Source organism: Panthera pardus, unplaced genomic scaffold, assembly GCF_024362965.1.
Source record: "Panthera pardus isolate Hobbes unplaced genomic scaffold, ASM2436296v1 HiC_scaffold_3, whole genome shotgun sequence".
Classification (NCBI taxonomy): Eukaryota; Metazoa; Chordata; class Mammalia; order Carnivora; family Felidae; genus Panthera; species Panthera pardus.
In genome coordinates, this window is record NW_026526876.1 from 59,457,063 (window position 1) to 59,482,117 (window position 25,055).

General features: G+C 38.2%; 1 protein-coding gene across 11 annotated transcripts in view; it reads left to right on the forward strand.

Moving 5' to 3' along the window:
• NF1 (neurofibromin 1) overlaps positions 1–25,055 on the forward strand; it is a 248,005-nt gene that overhangs the window by 113,699 nt on the left and 109,251 nt on the right. For all 11 annotated transcript variants that reach the window (XM_053892642.1, XM_053892646.1, XM_053892648.1 and 8 more), the window contains 10 exons: positions 2,056–2,496; positions 2,876–3,015; positions 3,297–3,419; positions 3,922–4,005; positions 4,531–4,647; positions 5,244–5,425; positions 5,541–5,752; positions 8,856–9,017; positions 9,155–9,258; positions 14,462–14,597. In XM_053892642.1, coding sequence (XP_053748617.1) covers positions 2,056–2,496; positions 2,876–3,015; positions 3,297–3,419; positions 3,922–4,005; positions 4,531–4,647; positions 5,244–5,425; positions 5,541–5,752; positions 8,856–9,017; positions 9,155–9,258; positions 14,462–14,597 — 1,701 coding nt within the window. The remainder of the gene's footprint in view (positions 1–2,055; positions 2,497–2,875; positions 3,016–3,296; positions 3,420–3,921; positions 4,006–4,530; positions 4,648–5,243; positions 5,426–5,540; positions 5,753–8,855; positions 9,018–9,154; positions 9,259–14,461; positions 14,598–25,055) is intronic.

Below are 25,055 nucleotides of genomic sequence, written 5' to 3' on the forward strand. Positions count from 1 at the left end.
GCTGCTGCACATGTTTGGATCTACTAATAAGTTGTTCATCCATTTCAATGTCACTGCCTCCACTTTGATGGGTATCACTGTTATCAGTACTTTAAGGGCTGGCTGCAGGTGACCAAGGTGATAGAGCTGCTCTTCTGAGCTCTTCTTCCTCTTTCTTATTTAATTTAGTATTTAATAACGATGCAGAAGAACTCTATTTAGATACCTGAGCCTAGTACTTTATTTAATAATGTTTTAAAAGAAAAAAAGGTTTCATTAACGTTGATGCCAAGTACAGTGTTTGTTCACCGCGAACACTTGGCTCAAGGGTTGAGACTGGATAAAAGAGATGCCTAAGTGGCAGTGGATCCACATTCTTGACAAATAAAGGAAATAAGTCACGTAGGTACTGATCACCGTGTTCAGCACTGCGGCAGCCCACATGCGATCAATACGCTGAGGACTCAGTCGCTCTTCTGCTAAAAACTTCAAACTCTCTTGGCACTGTTTGATAATCTCAGTATGTAAATTTGGTCCAAATCTATGTTCTACCACATTGTTGCTTATAAGCCAGTTTGTAAGTTCTTTTGCAATGGTCATTTCTGTGTCTGATACCAATGATTCTTTATTGTACAAGTCACCGAAGGTGTGAAGTTGATTCATTATCTGACATAGTCCAGCCAACCTCACAAAGTAGGTGACAGAAAATACCGAAGTAAGATCTAGGCTTTCTCTGTCAAAACATGCTGTCAAAGCAGAGATTTGTAGGCAATGACCCTGTCACCGTGCTACATGTTAAGTCACCATGTTGCAAGCTGTACTCTGTCTCTACTCTTGTTCGGAGAATTTGCATAAATACCTATAACGTAGGTCCTAAAAGGGATAATGTGCTGCACGACTGCAGGGATAGTAGTCATACTCTACTGTTAGCTCCAGCTGTAATAAATGCATGTGTCATAAGAAATGGTAGTTTCAGGAGTTCCTTATTCAAAGCGATCCATCATGGGAGAAAGGCCATTTTTCCCACAAAACAAACATACATAATGAAGCAATTGCAATGGTACTTCTACACCCTGTTTATCATAGAATGCCCCTAATGTGTTGCTTTCTTGGGTTGATATGTTCTCTGTAATAGGATGAGTATTAGCTTATAAGCAGTATATAAAGAGAATTGAATTTGAAAAACCTTTGCCACACATAGTAAGAGTTTTTCTTTCTCATCTGTACTCCATAAACTAACAGGATCAGAACTCTCTAAAGATGACTCCTCAGTCAGATTCTTGTAGGATTTGATTATTTTCTGTTGTTTCTTGTTTTTCTGCACTCCTTTCCTTACAGTCCCTTCCTTCCTGTTTAGCGGTTCTTTTGCTTGATTACTCTCATCTTGCCATGCAGAATCTGTTAATAGTAGCATAATGCGGGCGCCTGGGTGGCTCAGCTGGTTAAGCGTTTCAATCTTGGTTTTGGCTCAGGTCATGATCTCACAGCTCGTGGGTTCAAGTCCCATGTCCAGCTCTGCGCTGATGGTATGGAGCCTGATTGGGATTCAGTCTCTTCCTCTCTCTCTGTCCCTCCCCTGTTTGCACTCTCTCTCTCTCCGCAAAAATAAATAAATTAACACTAAAAAAAAAAAAAAATAGTAGTACAATGTTTGCAAAGCTGGTCCCAGAGTACTTGAACTTGGGCCATCACTAATAAGTGCACATACTACTTGGTTGAAAATTTCCAAATGCTTATATTCCTTGAAGCAGCATAGACATTGCCTCTAGGTCCAGGGATTGATAGAAGCAAATAATTTGATTGCATGTTCCTTTCTGAGCTGCAGTCCACAACCACCTTCTGGGTCTGATATTGCATATGTGTTTATCGCTACCTTAGTTCTGTACCTCAGTTCATTTGCCCTTGAGCAGTAAGATACCTTGATGTCATTAGAGATGGTTGGAGTGAAGACTTGCATTTTTTAAATGTAAAAAATGTTCTTTTGTCATGGAAGAAATGTTGGATAAAAAGTAATTTGTCAAGTCTCTCAACCCATTGAGGTTGGATTCATGCTTTCCGTAAAACTTTTGTGTTTAGGCTGCTGAAAGCCTTCACAAGACCATTGTTAAGAGGCGAATGTCTCATGTGAGTGGAGGAGGATCCATAGATTTGTCTGACACAGACTCCCTACAGGAATGGATCAACATGACTGGCTTCCTTTGCGCCCTTGGGGGAGTGTGCCTGCAGCAAAGAAGCAACTCTGGCTTGGCAACCTATAGCCCCCCTATGGGCCCAGTCAGTGAACGCAAGGGTTCCATGATTTCGGTGATGTCCTCGGAGGGAAATGCAGATACACCTGTCAGCAAATTTATGGATCGGCTGTTATCCTTAATGGTGTGTAACCATGAGAAAGTGGGACTTCAAATACGGACCAACGTTAAGGATCTGGTGGGTCTAGAATTGAGTCCTGCTCTTTATCCAATGCTATTTAACAAATTGAAGAATACCATCAGCAAGTTTTTTGACTCGCAAGGACAGGTAAAGTGTTCTGTGCTTTATTTTTCACCCTTTTCTTTGAATCGATTTGTTTGATAATGAAGCCTTTTTCTTTTTGATTATTTAATTCAATACTGGCATGAGCGTCCACTCACAATTTTTAAAAAATGGGCGGAAAATTGCAGAAAGAAGAATCATCCAATATAGGGAGCAGTTTGGTTTTTAGGAACTCTAGTTGTGGGTGTGCCAGGGGTTAGAAATGTCTTGGGTAGGGGTATGGGTGCCTATGTGTGTGTGTGTGTGTGCCTATTTGGGTATATGCCCCCGGGTGCTTTCTGGCATGTGTACGACAGGTCACGCAGTTTCATCTGTGATGTGTCTGCTCTGCGCTGATGCCAAAATGTATTTGTTCTTTATGTAGGTTTTATTGACCGACACCAATACTCAGTTTGTGGAGCAAACCATAGCTATAATGAAGAACTTACTAGATAATCATACCGAAGGCAGCTCCGAACATCTGGGGCAAGCTAGCATTGAAACAATGATGTTAAATCTAGTCAGGTAAGTATTCTACTGAAATGTAGCAGAAACACATCAGCATTGCTGGTTGCTAGTGAAATAATTTGCTATTCTTTATTGCACTCAAAGTGGGGTGCAATAAGGTAAGCAGAAGTTATGCATGTGCTCCTATAAATAAAAATATTGCAGTTTTCATAGTCACATTTCATCATTTTACTTAGAGGGTAAAGCATTTAGAAAACTTTTCTTTTGTTTGTATCTGATATGTGTGTTTGTTTTTTTTTTTTTCTTTTTTCCCCCTGAATGTTTCTATGTCTAAATAGATATGTTCGAGTGCTTGGGAACATGGTCCATGCAATTCAAATAAAAACGAAGCTGTGTCAGTTAGTCGAGGTAATGATGGCAAGGAGAGATGACCTCTCATTTTGTCAAGAGATGAAATTTAGGTGAGTTCTCAAAAGAGCAAAGTAGGGTCTTGTAAATCTTATGTTAAATGAAGTACAAAAAAACCAAAAAACCAAAAAAACAAAACAAAAAAAAAAACCCCAGCAGCTACTTGATTTTCCTAGGAAAGGGGAGGTAGAAAATGGAAAAGCAACAATTTACCTTTTTATTTTTCTCTCCCTGTATTTTCAAATCTCCCAAAGCTCTGTGCCCATGACAGTGCTCCCTTGTCTAAAATTATACTGGAGCTAAGAATTTGATTCTGCTTTCAAACTGGTACGATAGCTAAAGGCTGATGTGGAGTGTTGATATTCACGTTGCCTGTTTGTGTGCCCTTCTGCCTGTTGAGAGTTGGAGTAGCGGTATCTCTTTAATGAAACTGCCGTGTCACCCGAGTGATTTGGCAAATATTTGCACTATAAAAAATACTTGTATGACTAAAGGTGTATGTGTGACTTAAAAAAAAAATCGTCTGTTATTTTCCTTTTCTCTGCCATTCTGTAGGAATAAAATGGTAGAATACCTGACAGACTGGGTCATGGGAACATCAAACCAAGCAGCAGATGATGATGTAAAATGTCTTACAAGGTAAAGAGAGAGAGAGAGATGGAGAGGATGGTTTTTAATTATTAGCACGTTTACTCAGGGTGTTGATACTACATCATCACTATTATCGATATATTTTATGTGTTCTTTGGATATTTTGCATTTGAATTATTTAAATCTTTACTTTCTATTTTTAACTGAATGATTTTCAGTAAAATCCAGTGTGAGAAAGTGATGTTTGGAATTTCCTATATTTGCTCAGATGGTAAATACTTATTGTCACATGTCAGAAACTAATTGAACCCTGAAGTACATAATAATCATTCACATAAATTCCTTCGGTGAGGCTTGGTTTTATGAACGTTATCATCACCTTCTCCCTAACTTAAAATGCTTTTGCATTCTGGGTGTGCATGTTAACTCAAATTATTTAGGTTGTCCTAATAAGTTTAATGAAATAGGTGGTTCCTGAATTCCTAAAGTTCCGTTAGGAAGGTGTTTATTTGCGGGAAGGTCGAGTGGAAGAACCTGAAACACTCATGTGGTCCTTAAATTTTCTTTCTGCAGAGACTTGGACCAGGCGAGCATGGAAGCCGTTGTCTCACTCCTGGCTGGTCTTCCACTGCAGCCTGAGGAAGGAGATGGTGTGGAATTGATGGAAGCCAAGTCACAGTTATTTCTGAAGTAAATTTCAGTCACCAAAAACGCAAAGCAAAAAACAAAGCCCCACATACAACAAAACAAAATCTAACCAAAGTGGCAAATGATTGTATGTAGAAAGTGGACCTTATTACTTGGCTATTATGGCCATTGGCAGCTGCTTATAAAATATAACCCGTGCATGAGGCAATATTCCCTATGATAGGACTGGGTTAGGAAAGCAACTGTGTTTTGTGTTTTTAAAGAAAGTGTCTGGTCATTGAATTATTGGCAGTAAAACCCAGATCACCTCATTAAGCCATTTAAAATGGCATTGTGTAAACTATTTGGACTACTAATTTTATATGGTAAACACTAAAAGTGTTCCCTGCATCGACCAGGAAAGATTGCACCTGTTTGGTGGCTATGTTATGAACTACGTGCTGGCTTTGTCAGGATAAAATCATACTCAGCATAGCACACTTCATGATGAGCCACACTGGCTGATTATCCCAGGACTGGAGAGAAGCAGATACCCAAGACCACTCGTGTGATGCACATGTGATAATTTCAGAAAATCAGATTAGCCTTCTGGTTGCTGTGGCCTTCACTGTGTAAGAGTCGATCTTTTTACTTCTCAGGTATTTCACATTGTTTATGAACCTTTTGAATGACTGTAGTGAAGTTGAAGATGAAAATGCACAAACAGGTGGCAGGAAACGTGGCATGTCCCGGAGGCTGGCATCACTGAGGCACTGCACAGTCCTTGCAATGTCCAACTTACTCAATGCTAACGTGGACAGTGGCCTCATGCACTCCATAGGTGAGATAAAATGAAAGCTTCGTAGAGAAATTGACAATCTAGAGAACTGGCACGTAAGACAAGCAAAATTACAACAGTCCATGTTAGTAAATTTGCATCTATCTGTCCATATCAGGTTTAGGTTATCACAAAGATCTTCAGACAAGAGCTACATTTATGGAAGTTCTGACAAAAATCCTCCAGCAAGGCACAGAATTTGACACGCTTGCAGAAACGGTGCTGGCCGACCGGTTTGAGAGGCTGGTGGAGTTGGTCACAATGATGGGAGACCAGGGAGAGCTCCCAATAGCCATGGCTTTGGCCAACGTGGTCCCGTGTTCTCAGTGGGTGAGTTCTTTGAGGAAGTGCAAAACTGGGGCCTGGCACATAGCAGGTGCTTCCAAATTTATTCTTTCTAGGAATGTTTTTTTTAATGTTTATTTTGGGAGAGAGAGAGAGCATGAGCAGGGGAGGGGCAGAGAGAGAGAGGGAGACAGAGAATCCCAGGCAGACTCTGCTAACAGGGCAGAGCCTGGCACGGGCCTCAGTTTCACAAACTGTGAAACCTTGACCTGAGCCGAGATCAAGAGTTGGATGCTTAACCGGCTGGGCCACCCAGGTGCCCTTCATTCCAGGAATGTTTATTGCATGAATTGCTAAACCTTGAGAGCTGGAAGAAACTTCAGATATTATTCGAGTGGTTTTTCAGCTATGGGAAAGTAGTTGTGGCTTCTAGCCCTTGGGAGTGTTCTTACCTTAAGTATGAGGATCTTATTCATCATATACTTACAGTGAAAAATTCCTTCCCTGTCCCACTGAAAAATTCAGTTTAAACACTGATCGAAAGAAAATTAAAACCACTGACCTGGGGGCGCCTGGGTGGCTCAGTCGGTTAAGCGTGCGACTTCAGCTCAGGTCATGATCTCACGGTCTGTGAGTTCGAGCCCCACGTCGGGCTCTGTGCTGACAGCTCAGAGCCTGGAGCCTGTTTCAGATTCTGTGTCTCCCTCTCTCTCTGCCCCTCCCCTGTTCATGCTCTGTCTCTCTCTGTCTCAAAAATAAATAAACGTTAAAAAAAAAAAAACAAAAACCACTGACCTGGTCTGGTGTTTTCATGTATTACATGAGATGATTAGGGTTAAATCTCCTATTTAGTTGTCACTAATGCTAGAGCTGGAATTAAAGGCTTGTGTGTCCAGTTCACAACTCTTCTATAATGCACTGTACAATTTTCTAAAAAAATGTAAGCACTATATTTGCATTAGAAATTGTTGCTTGTTTTAAACACTGGAGACATAATATGGCTATTTGGTCTCTTATTCATCTATGTATATATGTATTTTAGAGAGAGAGCAAGCACGTGTGCGCAGACGCACGAGTGGGGCAGGGGCAGAGGGAGAGAGAGTCTTAAGCACGTGCTGTCCTCAGCATGGAGCCCGATGTGGGGCTCGATCCCACAACTCTGGGATCATGAGTGAGCTGAAATCAAGAGTCAGACACTCAGCTGACTGAGCCACCCAGGCGCCCCTGGGTCTCTTTTACTAAAAAATTTTCTATACCATACTATTCTATATTCTATACCATACTATTTTTAACAATACACGCTAAAAATTTGAGAAGGGTTGTCCTTTTCCATGCTAAAAATCGATTCCATTTATAGTGTACCAAAAACGATTTCAGTTTAGTAAATTACAACAAATCAGGTAATCTGTCATTGCCTGTAGATTTTTTTCTGCTTAAAAAGTCTGTAGGATCTTGTTCCTCATGCTTCAGTAAAGTTTAAACTCCTTACTCTGGCCTACAAGGCTCGACCCAACCTGGGCTCTGCCTCACCTCTGACCTCATCTCCTGCCACGTTCCTTCTTGTTCACCAGACTTAAAGATGTTAGGCTATTTCCACCTTCGAGAGTACCCTTACTGCCACCACTGCCGCCACCATCTGGAATGCTTCTTCCCTGATCTCTTATATGGCCAACTTCTTAAAAAACCTTTTAAAGCTTAAAAAAAAAAAAAAGAAAAAAATCTCTTTTGTAGATTTCAAATTCTGTTGCTTAGTGTTTTCAGAATTTTGCAGGGAAGGGATTAGATGGAAAAAAATGAGCACAGTACTCCAAAAACAGATTTTGTGGCTGAATTGTCTCTCATAATTATACTTGACTTTAAAATGGAGGAGAGGGGTGCCTGAGTGGCTCAGTTGGTTAAGTGTCTAACTCTTGATTTTAGCTCAAGTCATGATCTTACCGTTTGTGGGATTGAGCCCCACGTCAGCACAGAACCGGCTTGGGGTTCTCTCCCTCCCCCTTTCTCTGCCCCTCCCCTGTGTGTGTGCACTTCTCTCTTTCTCTCTCAAAATAAATAAAAAAATAATAAAATGGAGGAAAGAATTTTTATATCTAGTCACATATGTGGAATGTCACCATAGGGAGTAGAACAGAATATCTGGGTCTTCTTTGGCTTCTGGATTGTGTGGTTAGGATTGTCAAATTTTTTGCTTTACTCAGATACCAGATTTGACCAGGTAAAGGCATTAGAAGAGCTATGGGCCATGATCCTGGCCTTTGCTGTCACTGCTTGAAGGATGGGGCATCATTTTATGGCTACCCTTAGTCTATGTAAATCTCCTCGCCGCACTGTGTCGTTAAACAGTGGTTTTACTATCACATCGTTTTCCTGGAGTGTACCAAAAAATACCACGGGGAATTATGAGGGTAACCATTCAGGAAGTATGTGGGAATTAGCTGTCCACCTTCGCTTTATACATAAATCTTGCTAATCTCTTTGTTCTGAATACACAGCCCACATCTTTTCCCTTACTTTCTGCAAATCCTATAATCTTTCCATTTTTGTTGTCTCTCTGCTGGGCCCATGTTCAGTGTATACTGAGTTTCCCTGATCATGTGAGCCGAGAGTGGAGCTCTTGTGGTCACCAAAGTCTCATTCCTGCTCACTGGTTTTCTACGAAAATGATTTGGGCATATCAAACTAAACTCTTTGCCATCATGTTCTATTTCTACTCTCTTTAATTTTGTCATGTGATTTGAACTGAATCTTGGCTTTTTTTCTGTCTAGGCCTGGTAAAACCTAGGCCTTTCTTAATTTTCATCAGTTAATTCGTAAAATTAACAGCCGCTGGGGCACCTGGTTGGCTCAGTCGGAAGAGTGTGTGACTCTTGATCTTGGGGTTGTGAGTTTGAGCCCCACGCTGGATGTAGAGATTGCTTAAATAAGTAAATAAACAAACTGCTTTAAAAAAAAAAGAATTCACATCTGCTATAGGCATAAAGAAGTAGTCATCGTAGACAAATGGACACAGATAGATCTCAGGGAGAAATTAATTAGTCACCACTTAACTGGATTTAGCAGGTGGTTGACAGTTTTGGATTTACCTTTCAGTTTCCTGCTAAAGACAAATGGGATTATTCATGCTAACTCAATTTTGTTTTGTTCTCAGGATGAACTAGCTCGAGTTCTAGTGACTCTGTTTGATTCTCGGCATTTGCTCTACCAACTGCTCTGGAACATGTTTTCTAAGGAAGTAGAATTGGCAGACTCCATGCAGACTCTTTTCCGAGGAAACAGCTTAGCCAGTAAAATAATGACCTTCTGTTTCAAGGTTTATATCCATTTATTCTTTTGTGTGTGTGCCAAGGTATGGCAAATTGATTATGTGCAGAACGTACAGAGCAGAATGTCTTGAACGCAAGATATTTGGAGAAGGCGCAATAAATTCCTACCTGTGTATTTCTTTAGGTATATGGTGCTACCTACCTACAAAAACTCCTGGATCCGTTATTACGAATCGTGATCACATCCTCTGACTGGCAACATGTTAGCTTTGAAGTGGATCCTACCAGGTTTGTCATCCTCTCATCTGCAACTTTTCTCGACTTTTTCACTGCCACCGTGTGGGACCAGACCCTCAGAGGGTTTCTCCCTCTGATTCTTTTTTTTTTTTTTTGCTTTACAAACATCATGCCTTTTTATTCATCATATATATGAAAATTGAGGCTCAGAGATTAATTTACTCAGGATGGCAAGGTGATTAAGTGACAGCGAGCTTTCAAAACCAAATCTTTCTAATTCTCAAGGTCCTTGCTCTTAATGTTAGTATCAAAGCTGTGCTAGAAATGCTTGCCCTACTGCAGTGGGATCTTTTTTTTGTTTGTTTGTTTTATTTTTCTTTTCTTTTTCTTTTTTTTTTATTTATTTAATATATGAAATTTATTGTCAAATTGGTTTCCATACAACACCCAGTGCTCATCCCAAAAGGTGCCCTCCTCAATACCCATCGCCCACCCTCCCCTCCCTCCCACCCCCCATCAACCCTCAGTTCTCAGTTTTTTTTTTTTAATATATGAAATTTATTGTCAAATTGCTTTCCATACAACACCCAGTGCTCATCCCAAAAGGTGCCCTCTTCAATACCCATCACCCACCCTCCCCTCCCTCCCAACCCCCAACAACTCTCAGTTTGTTCTCAGTTTTTAACAGTCTCTTATGCTTTGGCTCTCTCCCACTCTAACCTCTTTTTTTTTTTCCTTCCCCTCCCCCATGGGTTTCTGTTAAGTTTCTCAGGATCCACATAAGAGTGAAACCATATGGTATCTGTCTTTCTCTGTATGGCTTATTTCACTTAGCATCACACTCTCCAGTTCCATCCACATTGCTACAGAAGGCCATATGTCATTCTTTCTCATTGCCACGTAGTATTCCATTGTGTATATAAACCACAATTTCTTTATCCATTCATCAGTTGATGGACATTTAGGCTCTTTCCATAATTTGGCTATTGTTGAGAGTGCTGCTATAAACATTGGGGTACAAGTGCCCCTATGCATCAGGACTCCTGTATCCCTTGGGTAAATTCCTAGCAGTGCTATTGCTGGGTCATAGGGTAGGTCTATTTTTACTTTTCTGAGGAACTTCCACACTGCTTTCCAGAGCAGCTGCACCAATTTGCATTCCCACCAACAGTGCAAGAGGGTTCCCGTTTCTCCACATCCTCTCCAGCATCTATAGTCTCCTGATTTGTTCATTTTGGCCACTCTGACTGGCGTGAGGTGATATCTGAGTGTGGTTTTGATTTGTATTTCCCTGATGAGGAGCGACGTTGAACATCTTTTCATGTGCCTGTTGGCCATCTGGATGTCTTCTTTAGAGAAGTGTCTATTCATGATTTCTGCCCATTTCTTCACTGGGTTATTTGTTTCTCAGGTGTGGAGTTTGGTGAGCTCTTTATAGATTTTGGATACTAGCCCTTTGTCCGATATGTCATTTGCAAATATCTTTTCCCATTCCGTTGGTTGCCTTTTAGTTTTGTTGGTTGTTTCCTTTGCTGTGCAGAAGCTTTTTATCTTCATAAGGTCCCAGTAATTCACTTTTGCTTTTAATTCCCTTGCCTTTGGGGATGTGTCGAGTAAGAGATTGCTACGGCTGAGGTCAGAGAGGTCTTTTCCTGCTTTCTCCTTTAAGGTTTTGATGGTTTCCTGTCTCACATTCAGGTCCTTTATCCATTTTAAGTTTATTTTTGTGAATGGTGTGAGAAAGTGGTCTAGTTTCAACCTTCTGCATGTTACTGTCCAGTTCTCCCAGCACCATTTGTTAAAGAGACTGTCTTTTTTCCATTGGATGTTCTTTCCTGCTTTGTCAAAGATGAGTTGGCCATACGTTTGTGGGTCTAGTTCTGGGGTTTCTATTCTATTCCATTGGTCTGTGTGTCTGTTTTTGTGCCAACTCCCTCTGATTCTTAAAATGAGTCTTTAATTATAAAAGTTACACACAAATACATTTTTCTTAAAAAAAATTTACAGGTATCTTTGGCTGCCATGTATAGAGACAGAGACTGTTACTAGTTTAGTCTGTTCTTTGGTGTTTTTTTTTTTTTTAGTGCATTTGCATGTACATAAATCAAGTTGTAGAAACTGTGTGGCTAACAGTGAGTGCTTAATATAAATGGAAACATGTTGTACACGTGGTTTTGCAACTTAATTTTTTTAACTTGGCTCTGTCTTCAGTCTTTCTGTGTCAGTATAGAAAGATTAACCTCATTGTTTTTACCTGCCATATAATAATTTGATAGATTGGCTGTATCATGATTTAGCCAATACCATATCTATCCTTTTTTTCCAACCAATTAAAAAAAAGTTATTATTGAAATAGAATTGACATAAAATGTTGTATTCGTTTCAAGTATCCAGTATTTTGGTTTGACAATTCTGTGTATTACTCAGTGCTCATCATGACAAGTATAGTCACCATCTGTCACCATACAGGGTTCTTACAACATTATTGACCATATGTCCCCAATGTTGTACTTTTCATTTTCATCTCCATGACTTATTGATTTTATAACTGGAAGTTTCTGCCTTTGAATCGCCTTCACCTGTATCACCCATGTCCTCTGGCAACCACCAGTTTGTTCTGTGTACTTAAAAGTGGTTTTCTTGTTCATTTGTTTTGTTTTTTAGATTCCACATATAAGTGAAATCATACAGTATTTGCCTTTGTCTGACTTACTTCACTTAGCATAATATCCAGTTCCATTCATGTCACAAACAGCAAGAGTTTTTGTTTTTTTTGTGTGTGTGCTGGAGTAATAGGTGTGTGTGGGGGGGGGGGGGGGGGGAGACACATCATCTTTCTTTGTTCATCTATTGATGGACACTTGAGTTGCTTCCGTATCTTGGCTGTTGTAAATAATGCTGCAGTAAACATAGGGGTGCATGTATCTTTTCAAATTAGTGTTTTAACTTTCTTTGGGTAAATACCAAGTAGTGGAATTATTGGATCATATGGTATTTCTATTTTGAATTTTTTGAGGAACTTCCATACTGTTTTCCATCAATAGGTGCGCCTACCAACAGTGCACAAGGGTTTCCTTTTCTCCACGTCCTCATCAGTACTTGTTTTTGTTTTTGTTTTTGTTTTGATACTAGCCATTCTGACTGGTGTGAGGTGACACCACATTGTGGTTTTGATTTGCATTTAGCTGATGATTAGTGACGCTGCACGTTTTTTCATGTGTCTCTTGGCCACCTTTATGTGTTCTTCAGAAAAATGCCTATTCAGGTCCTCTGCCAATTTTTGAATCAGATTATTTGGATTTTTTTGGGTGTTGAGTTGTGTGAGTTCCTTAAATATTTTGGATATTCACCCCTTATCAGATACATCGTTTGTGAATATCTTCTCTCATTTAGTAGGTTGCTATTTTACTGATGGTTTCCCTGCTGTGTAAAAGCTTTTTATTTTGGTGTAGTCCCAGTAGTTTATTTTTGCTTTTGTTTCCCTTGCCTGAGGAGACATATTCACAAATGTGTTGTTATGGGTGACGTCTGAGAGATTACTACCTATATTTTCTATAGGAATTTTATGATTTCAGGTCTCATATTTAGGTGTTTAATCCATTTGGAGTTTGTTTTTATGTATGCTATAAGAAAGTGGGCCAGTTTCATTCTTTTGCACATAGCTGTCCGGTTTCTGAACACCATTTATTGAAAAGACTGTCGTTTCCTCGTTTTCTATTCTTGCCTACTTTGTCATAGATTAATTGGCAATGTAGGCATGGGTTTATTTCTGGACTCTCTTTTGTGCCATTGATCTATGTGTCTGTTTTTGTGTCAGTACTATACTGATTTGATTACTATAGCTTTGTAGTATATGTTGACATCTGGGATTGTGATACCTCTAGCTTTTTCTTCGTTCTCAAGATTGCTTTGTCCCTGAAGTCTTCTGTGGTTCCATACAGATTTTTAGGATTATTTGTTCCAGTTCAGTGAAAAACTATTGGTATTTTGATGGAGATTGCACTGAATCTGTAGATTGTTCTGGGTAGTATACACATTTTAATAATGTTAATTCTTCCAATCCAGGAGCATGGTATATCTTTCCTTTAGTTTGTGTTGTCTTCAGTTTCTTTCATCAGTGTCTTATGATTTTCAGAGTATAGGTCTTTCATCTCTCTGGTTAACTATTCTCCTAGGTATTTTATTCTTTTTGGTAGAGTTGTAGATGGTGATCCTATTGACTTTTGCTGTAATTTCTCAACGTTGTCTTTTTCCTTTTTCAGGTTATTTGCTGTAGGAATTTTATGAAACCTAAATCTTTTTGTTACTTTCTTTCTTAGAACATTAACTGTTCCCTATTGACTACAAGATAAAGTACAGAGTTTTCTAACTACAGCTCATTATCACCCGTCATTCTTTCATGTGTTTTCTGTACATTAGCTCCAATATGCACATGTTGTATATTTTTTAAAGTGGCTTGACACATGGTTTGTTGGGGTTGGAGATGCCTGATAAATGATATCCCTCTACCCAGCCCAAATTTTTAATTTTTTTAAGGTTTCTTTATTTTTGCGAGAGACAGAGAGAGACAGAGACAGAGTGTGAGTGGGGAAAGGGCAGAGAGAGAGAGAGGAGACACAGAATTGGAAGCAGTCTCCAGGCTCTGATCTGTCAGCACAAAACCCGACACGGGGCTTGAACTCAACAAACTACGAAATCATGATCTGAGCTGAAGTTGGACGCTTAACTGACTGAGCCACCCAGACGTCCCTTCCCTGCCCAACTTTTAAAACCAAAAGAATGGAAGGAGGAGGGCTGCGAAGGAAGCACTCAGGAATCAGTCATCACCTTTATTTTTGATAAAAATGTTTAGAGTGTGTGGCTTTTGATCCTGTGGGTGAATAGGCTTGCTGATATTTCACCTTGAATTAGACTCATCTACCTCATCCCTTGCATAGCTGGATAACTACAGACATGTCTCACAGGGAAGCTTTTTACCACAGAAGTGGAGAGCAAACCAGAATATATCTTGTCTGCAGGCAGACATATCCAGAACGGAGAGGATGGCACTGAGCAGAGTATATATTAAATCTGTGAGAATATAAGGGGATAAGAATTCTTATACACAGTTGTCAAAATTATCTTTTTATAGTTTTTTTATTCAAATCAAGATCCCAGCAAAGTTCAAACAATGCATTTGGCTGAAAGTCTCTTTTAAAGGGCAGTTTCGTTTGTTTATTTTAAATGGATTTTAAACCCCCCCCCCCCCTTATAGGTTAGAACAATCAGAGAGCCTTGAGGAAAACCAACGGAACCTTCTGCAGATGACTGAAAAGTTCTTCCATGCCATCATCAGTTCCTCCTCAGAATTCCCCCCTCAGCTTCGAAGTGTGTGCCACTGTTTATACCAGGTATGCTTAAGGTTAGAGAGTACCATTATTAAGCCAAAGCTGAAGTGAAAAGAATGCTTTACTAAAGAGGAATTTAGCTTCTGATAGTGGGTGGTTGAAAATACTGAGTCAGTTTGGATGAGTAATACACTAAGCCTTGTCGGAATTGGCTTTGAAAAAAACTTAAATATTGCTTAGGAGACAGTTTGAAGTATTTTAAGGGGGTACTAAAAATAAGTTTCCTCACATTGGGAGCAAGTTTAAAATGCACAGAATCTCTTGGATATAACAGATATGGTTGAAATGAGATATATTATGGAATTTTCTTGGTTATCTTTTGCCTGAATTACTCATAAGGCCTTTGAATGTGAGGCACGTCTGCTCCTTGCTTTTTGTACTGTTGAAATGCTTGATCCATAATTTTGATTTCTTAAAATATGTTTGTGTCAGTTTTTCCTAGAACCAATTAATCTGATTATTTTACATAGAACACTACTTCTAAAATAGATTGCACCAACATTCAGATCAAATTATTAGACTTTCTAGCACTAGCACTGCAAGTGATGCTTCTGAGTTCAGATGTCTGCAGTCATTCCCTACTTGTTGAGGAAATTAGGTCTGTGTTCTTTTTATGGCTTTCACTGTGCTTTTGAATTGCATATGCAGGTTCAGGGACGATATAATAATTCCAGGGGAAATTAGTGCAAATCTGTGTTAGTCTGTTCAAACTATGATTCTGGAAGAAAAATCAGTGGGTCTGGAGTTTGGGACAGGGGTGGGTATAGGGGAAAGAATTTACACATTTACCAAAACCCATGTCTTTATGTCTTTTTCTTTGCAGAGTCATCCCCAGCCATTTGTTTTTTAGCACAGGGCTTCAGTTGCTTAGAGACATTAGCAAGATCAGTGAAATCACCATTTTAAAAAGCTGTTTCAGGCTGCTCTGTGTGAATTATTCCCCCATTGCTATTTATAAAGATGTTTTTGCTGTATCACTAAAAGAAAACTTATAACAGTTAACAAAATGGCAGTAGTCCTTTCCTATCAATAATTACTTTAAATATAAGTGGATTAAGTTTTCCCAATTGAAAGGCATAGAGTGGCTAAATGGATTAAAAAAAACAAGATCCTACAATATGTTGCCTACAAGATGCTCGTGTTAGCCTTAAAGACACACGTAGACGGAGAGTGAAGGGATGGAAAAAGTCATTTCAAACAAATGGTAACCAGAAAAAAAAAACAAAAAAAAAACAGGAGTAGCTATACTTATTTCGGACCAAATAGACTTTAAACTAAAAATGGCAAAAAGAAACAAAAGTCAATATATAATGATAAAAAGGGGTCTATACATTAAGAAGATACAATAGTTATAAATACTTATGTGCCCAGCATTGGAGAACCTAAATGTATAAAGCAAAAGCTAACAGACCTAAAAGGAGAAATAAATAGTAATAAAGTAATTGTTGGGGACTTTAATACCCTACTCTCAACAATGGATAGGTCATCCAGACAGACAATAAGGAAACAGCAGATTCGAACAACACTTAAATCCCAAATGCACCTAACAGACATATATGGAACATGCTATCCAACAACAGCAGAATATACATTCTTCCAAAACACACATGGAACATTTTCTAGGATAGACCGTATGTTAGGTCACACAACAAGTCTTAGCAGATTCAAGAAGATTAAAATCATACCAAGTATCTTCTCTGACCACAATGGCATGAAGTTAGAAATCAATTACATGAGGAAAGCTGGAAAATGAGTGAACCCATGGAAATTAAACACTACCCTGAACAATTAATGGTTAAAAAAAAAGAAATTAAAGGAGAAATAAAAAAGTTTCTTGAGATAAATGAAAATGGAAACACAACATGCCAGAACATGTGCGATGTAGCAAAAGCAGTTCTAAGAGGGAAGTTCATAACAGTAAACACCTATGTTAAGAAGCAGGAAAGATCCCAAATAAGCAACCTAACTCTTTCTCTTAAGGAATTAGAAAAAGAATAAACTGAGCTCCAAGTTAGCAGAAGAAAGGAAATAAAGATTGTAGCAGAAATAAGTGAAGTAGAAATAAATATAGAAAAACCTCAGAAAAGAAGAGCCAGACTAAGAGTTGGTTCTTTGAAAAGATAAACAAAATTGACAAACCTTTAGCTAGACTAAGCAAGGAGAAGAGAGGAAGGACCAAATGAAGAAATTCTAAATGAAAAAGGAGACCTCACAACCGATACCACAGAAATTCAAAGGGTCATAAGAGACTACTGTGAACAAACTAGACAACAAGCTGGACAACCTAGAAGAAATGGAAAGAGTCTTAGAAACATACAACTTATCAAGACTGAATTAGGAAGAAATAGAAACTCTGAATAGAATTCCCAAATTCTCCCAACAAAGAAAAGCCCAGGACCAGTTGGCTTCCCTGGTGAATTTTACTAGACGTTTACAGAAGAATTAACAACCAGTCCTTCTCAAACTCTTAGCAAAAATTGAAAAGAGAGCACTCCAGACTCATTTTGTGAGGCATTACCCTGGTACCAAAACCAGAAAAGGACACTGCTAGAAAAGAAAACTATAGGTAAATATCATTGATGAGTATAGATACAGAAATTCTCAGTAAATTACTAGCAAACAATTCAGCATATTAAAATGTTCGCACCATGATGATGTGGGATTTATCCTTCGGTGCAAGGATGGTTCAGCATCTGCAAATCAATCAGTGTGATGCATTACGTTAATTCAGTGGAAGAAAAGAATCATATGATCATCTCAATAAATGCAGAAAAAGGATTTGACAAAATTCCACATCCATTCATGATAAAAACTCTTAATAAGTTAGGCATAGAAGGAATGTATATCAACATAATAAAGGCCATAAATGACAACCACACAGCTAACATATTCAGTGGTGAAGGGTTGAAAGCATTTCTTCTAAGATGAGGAACAAGACAGGGGTATCCACTCTTACCACTCCTATTCAACATAGTACTAGCAGTGCTAGCTAGAGCAATCAGGCAAGAAAAATTAAAAGCCTCAGAATTGGAAAGGAAGAAGTAAAATCGTTTCTACTTGCAGATGATATTTTATATATAGGAAGTCCCAAATACAACCAAAAAACAGAGCTAATCAGTGAACTAAGTAAAGTTGCAGTACACATAATTAACATACAAAAATCAGTAGCATTTCTATACACTAACAAATTTATGGGAAAAAAATAGATCCTATTTACGATGGCATCAAAACAATAAAATACTTAGGAATAAATTTAAGAATGTGAAAGATCTCTATTCTGGAAACTATAAGCCATTGATGAAAACAGATTGAAGATACAGATAAATGGGAAGGTATCTTGTGTTCATGGATTGGAAGAATTAATAGTTTAGATATGAATAGTACCAAAAGCCATCTGTAGATTCAGTGCAATCTCTATCAAGTTTTCAGTGACATTTTTATAGAAATAGAAAAAAAAGCTCTTATGGAAACACAAAACACCCTACCTCCCCCCCCAAAAAAGAACAAAGGAAGCATCACATTTTCTAATTTAAAGCTATAATCATCAAAATAGTAGGTACTGCATAAAAACAGATGGACTGACCAGTGGAACAGAATCAAGAGCCCAGAAATAAACCCAAGCATATAGAGTCAACTAATTATGACAGGGGAGCTAAGAATATTCAGTGGAGAAAAGACAGTCTTTTCAATAAATGGTGCTGGGATAACCAAATATTCACATGTAAAAGAATGAAATTGGAACCATATCTTAAGTCCCTGACAAATTAACTTGAAATGGATTAAAGATTTAAATGTAAGACTTAAAACCATGAAACTGCTAGAAGAAAACATAGGAATAAAGGTTCTTGGCATGGGTCTTGGTAATATTTTTTGGATATGACACCTAAAGCACAGCAAACTCAAAAATAAACAAGTGGGACTACATCAAACTAGAAAGTTTCTGCACAGCAAAATAAACCGTCCATAAAATGAAAAGACAACTATGGAGTGGAGAAAAAAATATTTGCAAACCATGTATATAATGAGTTAATATTAAAATATATAAAGAACTTACACAGTTTTCAATAGCAAAAAAAAAAAAAAGCAAATTTAAAAATGATTAGTAGATAACTTGGAATAGACATATAGATATTTCTCTAAAGAAGTTACATGAAAGGCCAAAAAGTATATGGAAAGATGTTCAGCATCACTAGTCATTAGGGAAATGCCTGTTAAAAAAACCACAATGAGGTATCAACCCATGCCTGTTAGAGTGGCCATCATCAAAAAGACTAGAGATAACAAATGCTGGCATGGATGGAGAAAAAAGGGAACCCTGTGCACTGTTGGTGCATTTGTAAATTGTATAGCTACTGTGGAAAACAGTATGGAAAATCCTCAAAAAATTAAACATAGAACTGCCACATCATCTAGCAATTCCACTTCTGGGACTATATCCAAAGGAAACAAAACACTAACTTGAAAAGGTATCTGCACCCCCATGTTCATAGCATTATTTATAGTAGCCAAGGCGTGGAAACAAAGATCCATCAACAGATGAATGGTTTAAAAGAATTGTGTGTATGTACAAAATGGAATATTATTGAGCCATACAAAATGAGGAAATCTTGGCATTCGTGACCATATACACGGCCCTTGAAGGCATTATGCTAAGTGAAATAAGTGAGAGACAAATATACTGTATGATCTCACCTATATGTGGAACCATGAAAAAAAAACAACACAGCTAAACTCATGGAAAAAGAGATCAGACTTGTGGTGGAGGTTGGAGGCAGAGGAAATTGGAGGAAAGTAGTCAAAAGGTACAAATTTCCAGTACTAAGGAAGTACTAGGGACATAACGTACAACTTGATGACTATAGCTAACCCTGCTCTATGACACGTAGGAAAGTTGTTAAGAGAGTAAATCCTGTTAGTTCTCATCACACTTTTTGTCTTTCTTTTTTTATTGTATCTGTATGAAAAGATGGATGCTATCTGAACCTATTGTGGTAATTATTTTTACAATATATGCAAATTATGCTGTAAGCCTTGAACTTCTTATACAGTGACATATGCCAGTAATTTCTCAACAAAGGTGGAAAAAAGCCAAAAAAAATCTTGTCATCATATACATAGATGATAAAGTATACCTCGCATTAAACTTTCTTAATTTATCATTACTCTTACTGCCTTTTTAAAATAGCTCAAGGAGGCTTAGGAGAACCCCACGTAATTTTTTCAGCTACTTAAATCTGAGACTAGAGGGTAGTTTAGTTGTAATTTGAAACCCTATACAGTGAACAATATCTTGAGTTGGGGCACTATTCAGGTTTTTCTTCAAATCTGATTCATTTTTTCTTGTTTATAAAACTAGGCAGACAAGAAATGGTGAGCATATATTTAAAATAGTATGTGTCAACTTCTTGGTCGGCCTTAGTAGTTTTCAGAGAACATTTCGTTTTCTGAAGTGTCAGTGGCTTTGACTTGAGTTAAAAGTGAATGGTTACCGACTACCTGATTACATGATTTTACTAGATTTTAGTAAAATTCTTCATGTGGTTGGCATCCTAAAGGAAAAAAAAAAATTTGTGTCATCAGCAAACTTGGGAGTCCAATCTGAGGCCATGATTCTGATAAGGTAAAAGGAACAGGGCTTGGCACTTTGTAACTACTTGGAAATATGTAATGAAGGAATAAATTCTCCTATCCATTCCACCCAAGTAGACAAGATTCTTGCCAGCTTTCATAGGAAGAGAGGAGGTAGTGAACATAAATCAGAAATAAGAGCAAAGTAATCATTTCTGGCTTATTAAAATACTATGTGTTGTACTTTTTAAAGCATGCCATAATTAAATATCCTGCATTATAGCAGAGCTGAACTCTCGTATTAAAATTTCACATAAAATTATTCTCTTTACAAATATTATTTAAATGTTGTGTCAGCGCACTGGTTGAAGTAAGTTTCAATAAGGTTGAAGCTTGTTGGAATGTAGAGTACGGTAGAGCAAAAGTGCGCTATTTTATTTATAAATAAGGTTTTGTTTTTTAATAAGTGATAACAGAATTTTAAAATTACTAATTTAAAAAAAAGCTTTGATCTCAAGTTATTCTTTCACTGAGTCTCCTACAAAATGTAGTTTTCCCTTTAGTTTGCCCTTTTATTCTTATTCATCTTTCCTCTGGCTTTTTCTTGCCCTCTTGACTTTGGCAGTGACATAATGGTACCTTTGTACTTCTGTGTTCTGCTGGGAAGGATAGTAGTCGATTGTTTCCTCTAGTAAACATGGCTCCTGCTTTGGGACTTGCTTGGAAAATTTTGAAAAGTGAGGATATTGATAGCTAATGAACTTCTCTGAGCATTACCTCTTTTTTCCTGAGTTCATATTTTTGACTGTTAAGCTTTTTTTGAATCCTGCTTTAACCAGGTTTCTTATTTTGTATGTCTCCTTAGTGAACTGGGTTCAGATTACGTAAGAATAGCCAACTGTGAACATGTGTGAGACTTATAATTAAGACATTTTTCCATGTATTTATTTCCACTTGTCCCCCTAATAGTTTTGGAATACAGGTTTTCCCCGCTATCCCAAAGTGGAGTGTTCCTGTGAAACCTTTTGTAAGCCTAGGTGACATAAAGGGAAGAAGTACTTACCATTAATTTATATGGAAATTTTTTTAGCGTTCTCAGACCCCCAAAATAGCCTACTGAATCATACCAAATAACACATAAAAGCTAAAATAACATTAACATATAGTAAAAACAAGAATAATATGATAAATACACAGCCTGTATAAAGTACAAATAATGTATGTACAGTGTAGTTTGGCTTCCCAAAATTGGGAAGACGGCACACCAGAGGGCTGACAGGTGGTGATAGTGGTGTGTTAGGCTGGGGTGCTGGAGGTTGGGGTCGTGGGAGGTACAGGAGTACGGAGTATAGGAGAGAGAGGAAGAGGGTCACCTGTTAACATCTCATCATTGTCTAAATCCATCAGTGCGAGCAGGTCACTAACGTCTACGCCTTCTTCTATGTCTGCCTGCCTCGATGTCAAATGTCGAGGTTCATCGTCTGCCGTGGCTAATGTGGCTGGTGTGGAAGGCTTGAAATACGACAGTATGCTCAACTGCTCAGCCTCTTGCATTTTTCTATACTACAGTTATTTGTAGGCACTCAAAACGTTATGCAAACCTGCCCTAAACCTACGTGCCCTTTGAAAATTAAAGCCATACTTTTCTGCAATCACTGCAGCACTGTCCGTTGTAGCAAAAATCTCACTCAAGTGCTTCCCGTTCAGTTCCTGGATAACTGCACTGTCCGGCCGTTCACTGATGCGTTCGTTGTCGATCGGTGTTCTCTCCTCTTGGAGTTGTATCACCTCTTCATCTGTCACTTCTTGGTCATGGAATGCCGAAACCTTCAACAACATATTCAGTTTCCACAAACTGATCCTCCTTAGCCAAAGTCAGTTGGTTTGGCCGTATTTATTGTTGGTTTGAAGCCTTTAAAATTGTTCACTGCTTCAGGAGACCATCCACTAAGCACCATTTCTCACCCAGACTGTTAGCTTATCAAGAGGATCTCCAAGGTTGGCGAATGCCAGTTTTAAATGGTAGTCTTTCCAGATCCTTTGTAAAAATCCTTTCGAGTTGGCTTCTCTGTTGGTTCTTGCATATAGGAAGCTTTAATCGTGCCCGTTAGGCCTAGGACACATGGTTGTACCAACAACGTCACATTCAACAGGAAGAACACAACCGCAGTGTTACTGTCATACTCAGTAATGCTGGGTGGATGAGCAGCACAGTTTTCAACCATCAGAAGACACCTGTTATCACGATTGTTTTCTCTACAGTATTTTCAACAAAAGGACTAATGTATCCACTCATGCACTCAGAAAAAAACCACTTGGATATTCCAACCACTTGGACGTGATTTAAACACGAGAAGCATATCCTTATCAGTGCCTTTAAGTGCCCTTGGATTTTCTGAATGGCATACTAGTAGAGGACTAAGGACAGCATCACCAGTGGTGTTAATAGTAGGCATTAAGGTAAACCTGTCCTTTGATGCCTTGCGTCCTTTAGCCTGCTTTTCTTCTATTGAAATACATGTTTTGTGTGGCAACTTTTTCCACTAATAAATTGCAGTTAAACACTTGTTTATGTGAATAACCACCTGCTATAATTATTTTCTTCAGTTCTTCTGGGAACTTTTCGGCAGCTTTAGTATCAGCCAAAACACTCTCTCCAGTAACCTTTAAGCTATGAAGCTGCTCTTGCCTCAAAACCGATCAAACCACCCATGACTACCTTTCAATTCTGCTTTTGCAACACTTTGATCCTCATTGTCCAGTACTTTCTGTTTCCGCTTACTAAAAAAATGGATGTCTCCTGAAGTGTTAGATAACTTAATGGAACCCTTTGCTTTGTTCACCCATCAATCCACCCAAGCAGTAGACTTCCCATCGCATCCAGTACTGGATGCTGACTAAAAGAGACCACTTTGCTACTGGAAGAACCAATAGTAACTTCAGCAACTTTCAGAATTCTTTCTCTCCGTCAGTAAATAATATGAATGGTGGATACAGGCAAGTTGAGTGCACACTCAGTATCTTTTTCATTCACCACAATTGAAATGCTTAATCCCACCCAGTGTTATGGTAAGCATAACACCCTTATGAACTCTTAGGCTTTTCTGATACCTTAGGACACATCCCGCTAATGGATGCACAAAATGAGTTGAGATAAAGCACAGATGCTCCTAGACAAGTTCAAAGCTGTGGCGACTTGATACTGAGAGTAGCGCCTGGGGAAGGAGCTTGGCGGTGGTCAACTCGCTGCTTGGGGAGTGAGCTTCCTCTGTAATGGCTCACTGAAAAACAGATGCTGGTCGTAATACTCATTTTTTGCTTTTTTCCTCATAAAGGCAAAAATTCTCTTTGGATTCCTTTTAGTTAGCAAAAATAGGTACTAATGTAAGTCTTTTGTGAAAGCAAACTTTCAAAAAGCAGGGGATACCTATAATGAGAAAATAATTCCCAGAATGGATGTTCTCTTAAGTTATAGTGAGAGAATTCTGAGAAAGCCAAATATTATGATTCTAAGTAAATGTCATCTTTTCCCAGTAAATCTGCTTCTCTGAACAGAAGTAGTTTACAACAATTTTTTAACTTATTTTTGAGAGAGAGCAAGAGTGTGAGTGGGGAGGGGGCAGAGAGAGAGAGTGGGACACAGGATCCAAAGCGGGCTCTGTGCTGACAGCAGAGAGCCCAATGCAGGGTTCGAACCCATGAACCCCAAGATCATGACCTGAACCAAAGTCGGACGCTCAACCAACCGAGCCACCCAGGCACCCCATGCCAGTTTTTTAAAGGCTGTAAATGATAATTATACATCATAATTGAAAAAAAGTTACATAAAACTGTGTTTTGGTGATCTATTTGGTTACTAGTACTTTTGTATATAGTCTAAAGTTTGAACCAGAGCTCCGTGAGAGAAGGACTGTGTCTTTTTGTTCTACTGCTGTTTCCTGATGCCTAGAATGGTATCTGGCATGTTAGACGCACAGTAACTACTTGGATGGATGGATGGACGGATGGGTGAACAAATGTCAAATTAACTTTAAGGTTATGGTGTTGAATGCACTGAATTCCTAGAATAAAATGCCATGTATGGTGGATCTAATTTGGTTTTAAAGATATTTTAAAAAATTGTTGTGCCTCGTCTGATCTAACCAGGAGTCTTAATTTAAAAAGAACTCTTTGGCTTAGAAGGAACTCTGAGAGGTGAAGCCAGTATGTCTGTGGGTTTTGTTTTTGTTTTGTTTTGTTTTTCCTTTTTGGTATTTTGTTTTTTGATACATTCTGATAGTCAAATATGTGAAAAATTTTAAGCGGCTTCTAAGTTTTATTCTATAATTTTCTCTGCAGTTTCTTCACTTTAATATTAATTAATGCTTATTTCTAGTTGAGCTGATAACATTCTTCTTCCAAACGTTGCAGAGCTTTTAACCTCCTCTGATTAGAACTTTTTCAGGAAGTAGCCTGCCAACAGAAAAATATGTGAAATTTTAAGAGCGACACATTTTTAATTGAGAATCTCTGAAGTGAATTTTCCCTTTATATATAGTCATTTAATGTTTATTTTTTAAATCATTAGGTCTAAATTAAATGCCAGCTATTGAAAAAAGAACTTTAAGTCAATTGAAGGATACACAGAGAAGTATTTATCAAGAAAAAATTATGTAGACACATGGAAGTGTTTTTAGTGTGTGATCTACTTGTAATGAACATTTTACATGAAATTTATCAAAAGCTAGGAATGAACTGAAATGTAAATATGAAATGTCCTCAAATTTACTTGGGGAGAACTTTTCCGTGATTTATAGCCAGAAATAGTAGATATGATTGTCTCAACATTTCTCGCTGTTTATTTAGTGCTTTGGCTTGAAAATGTGATAAAAATTAAAATCCAGAAATAAAATT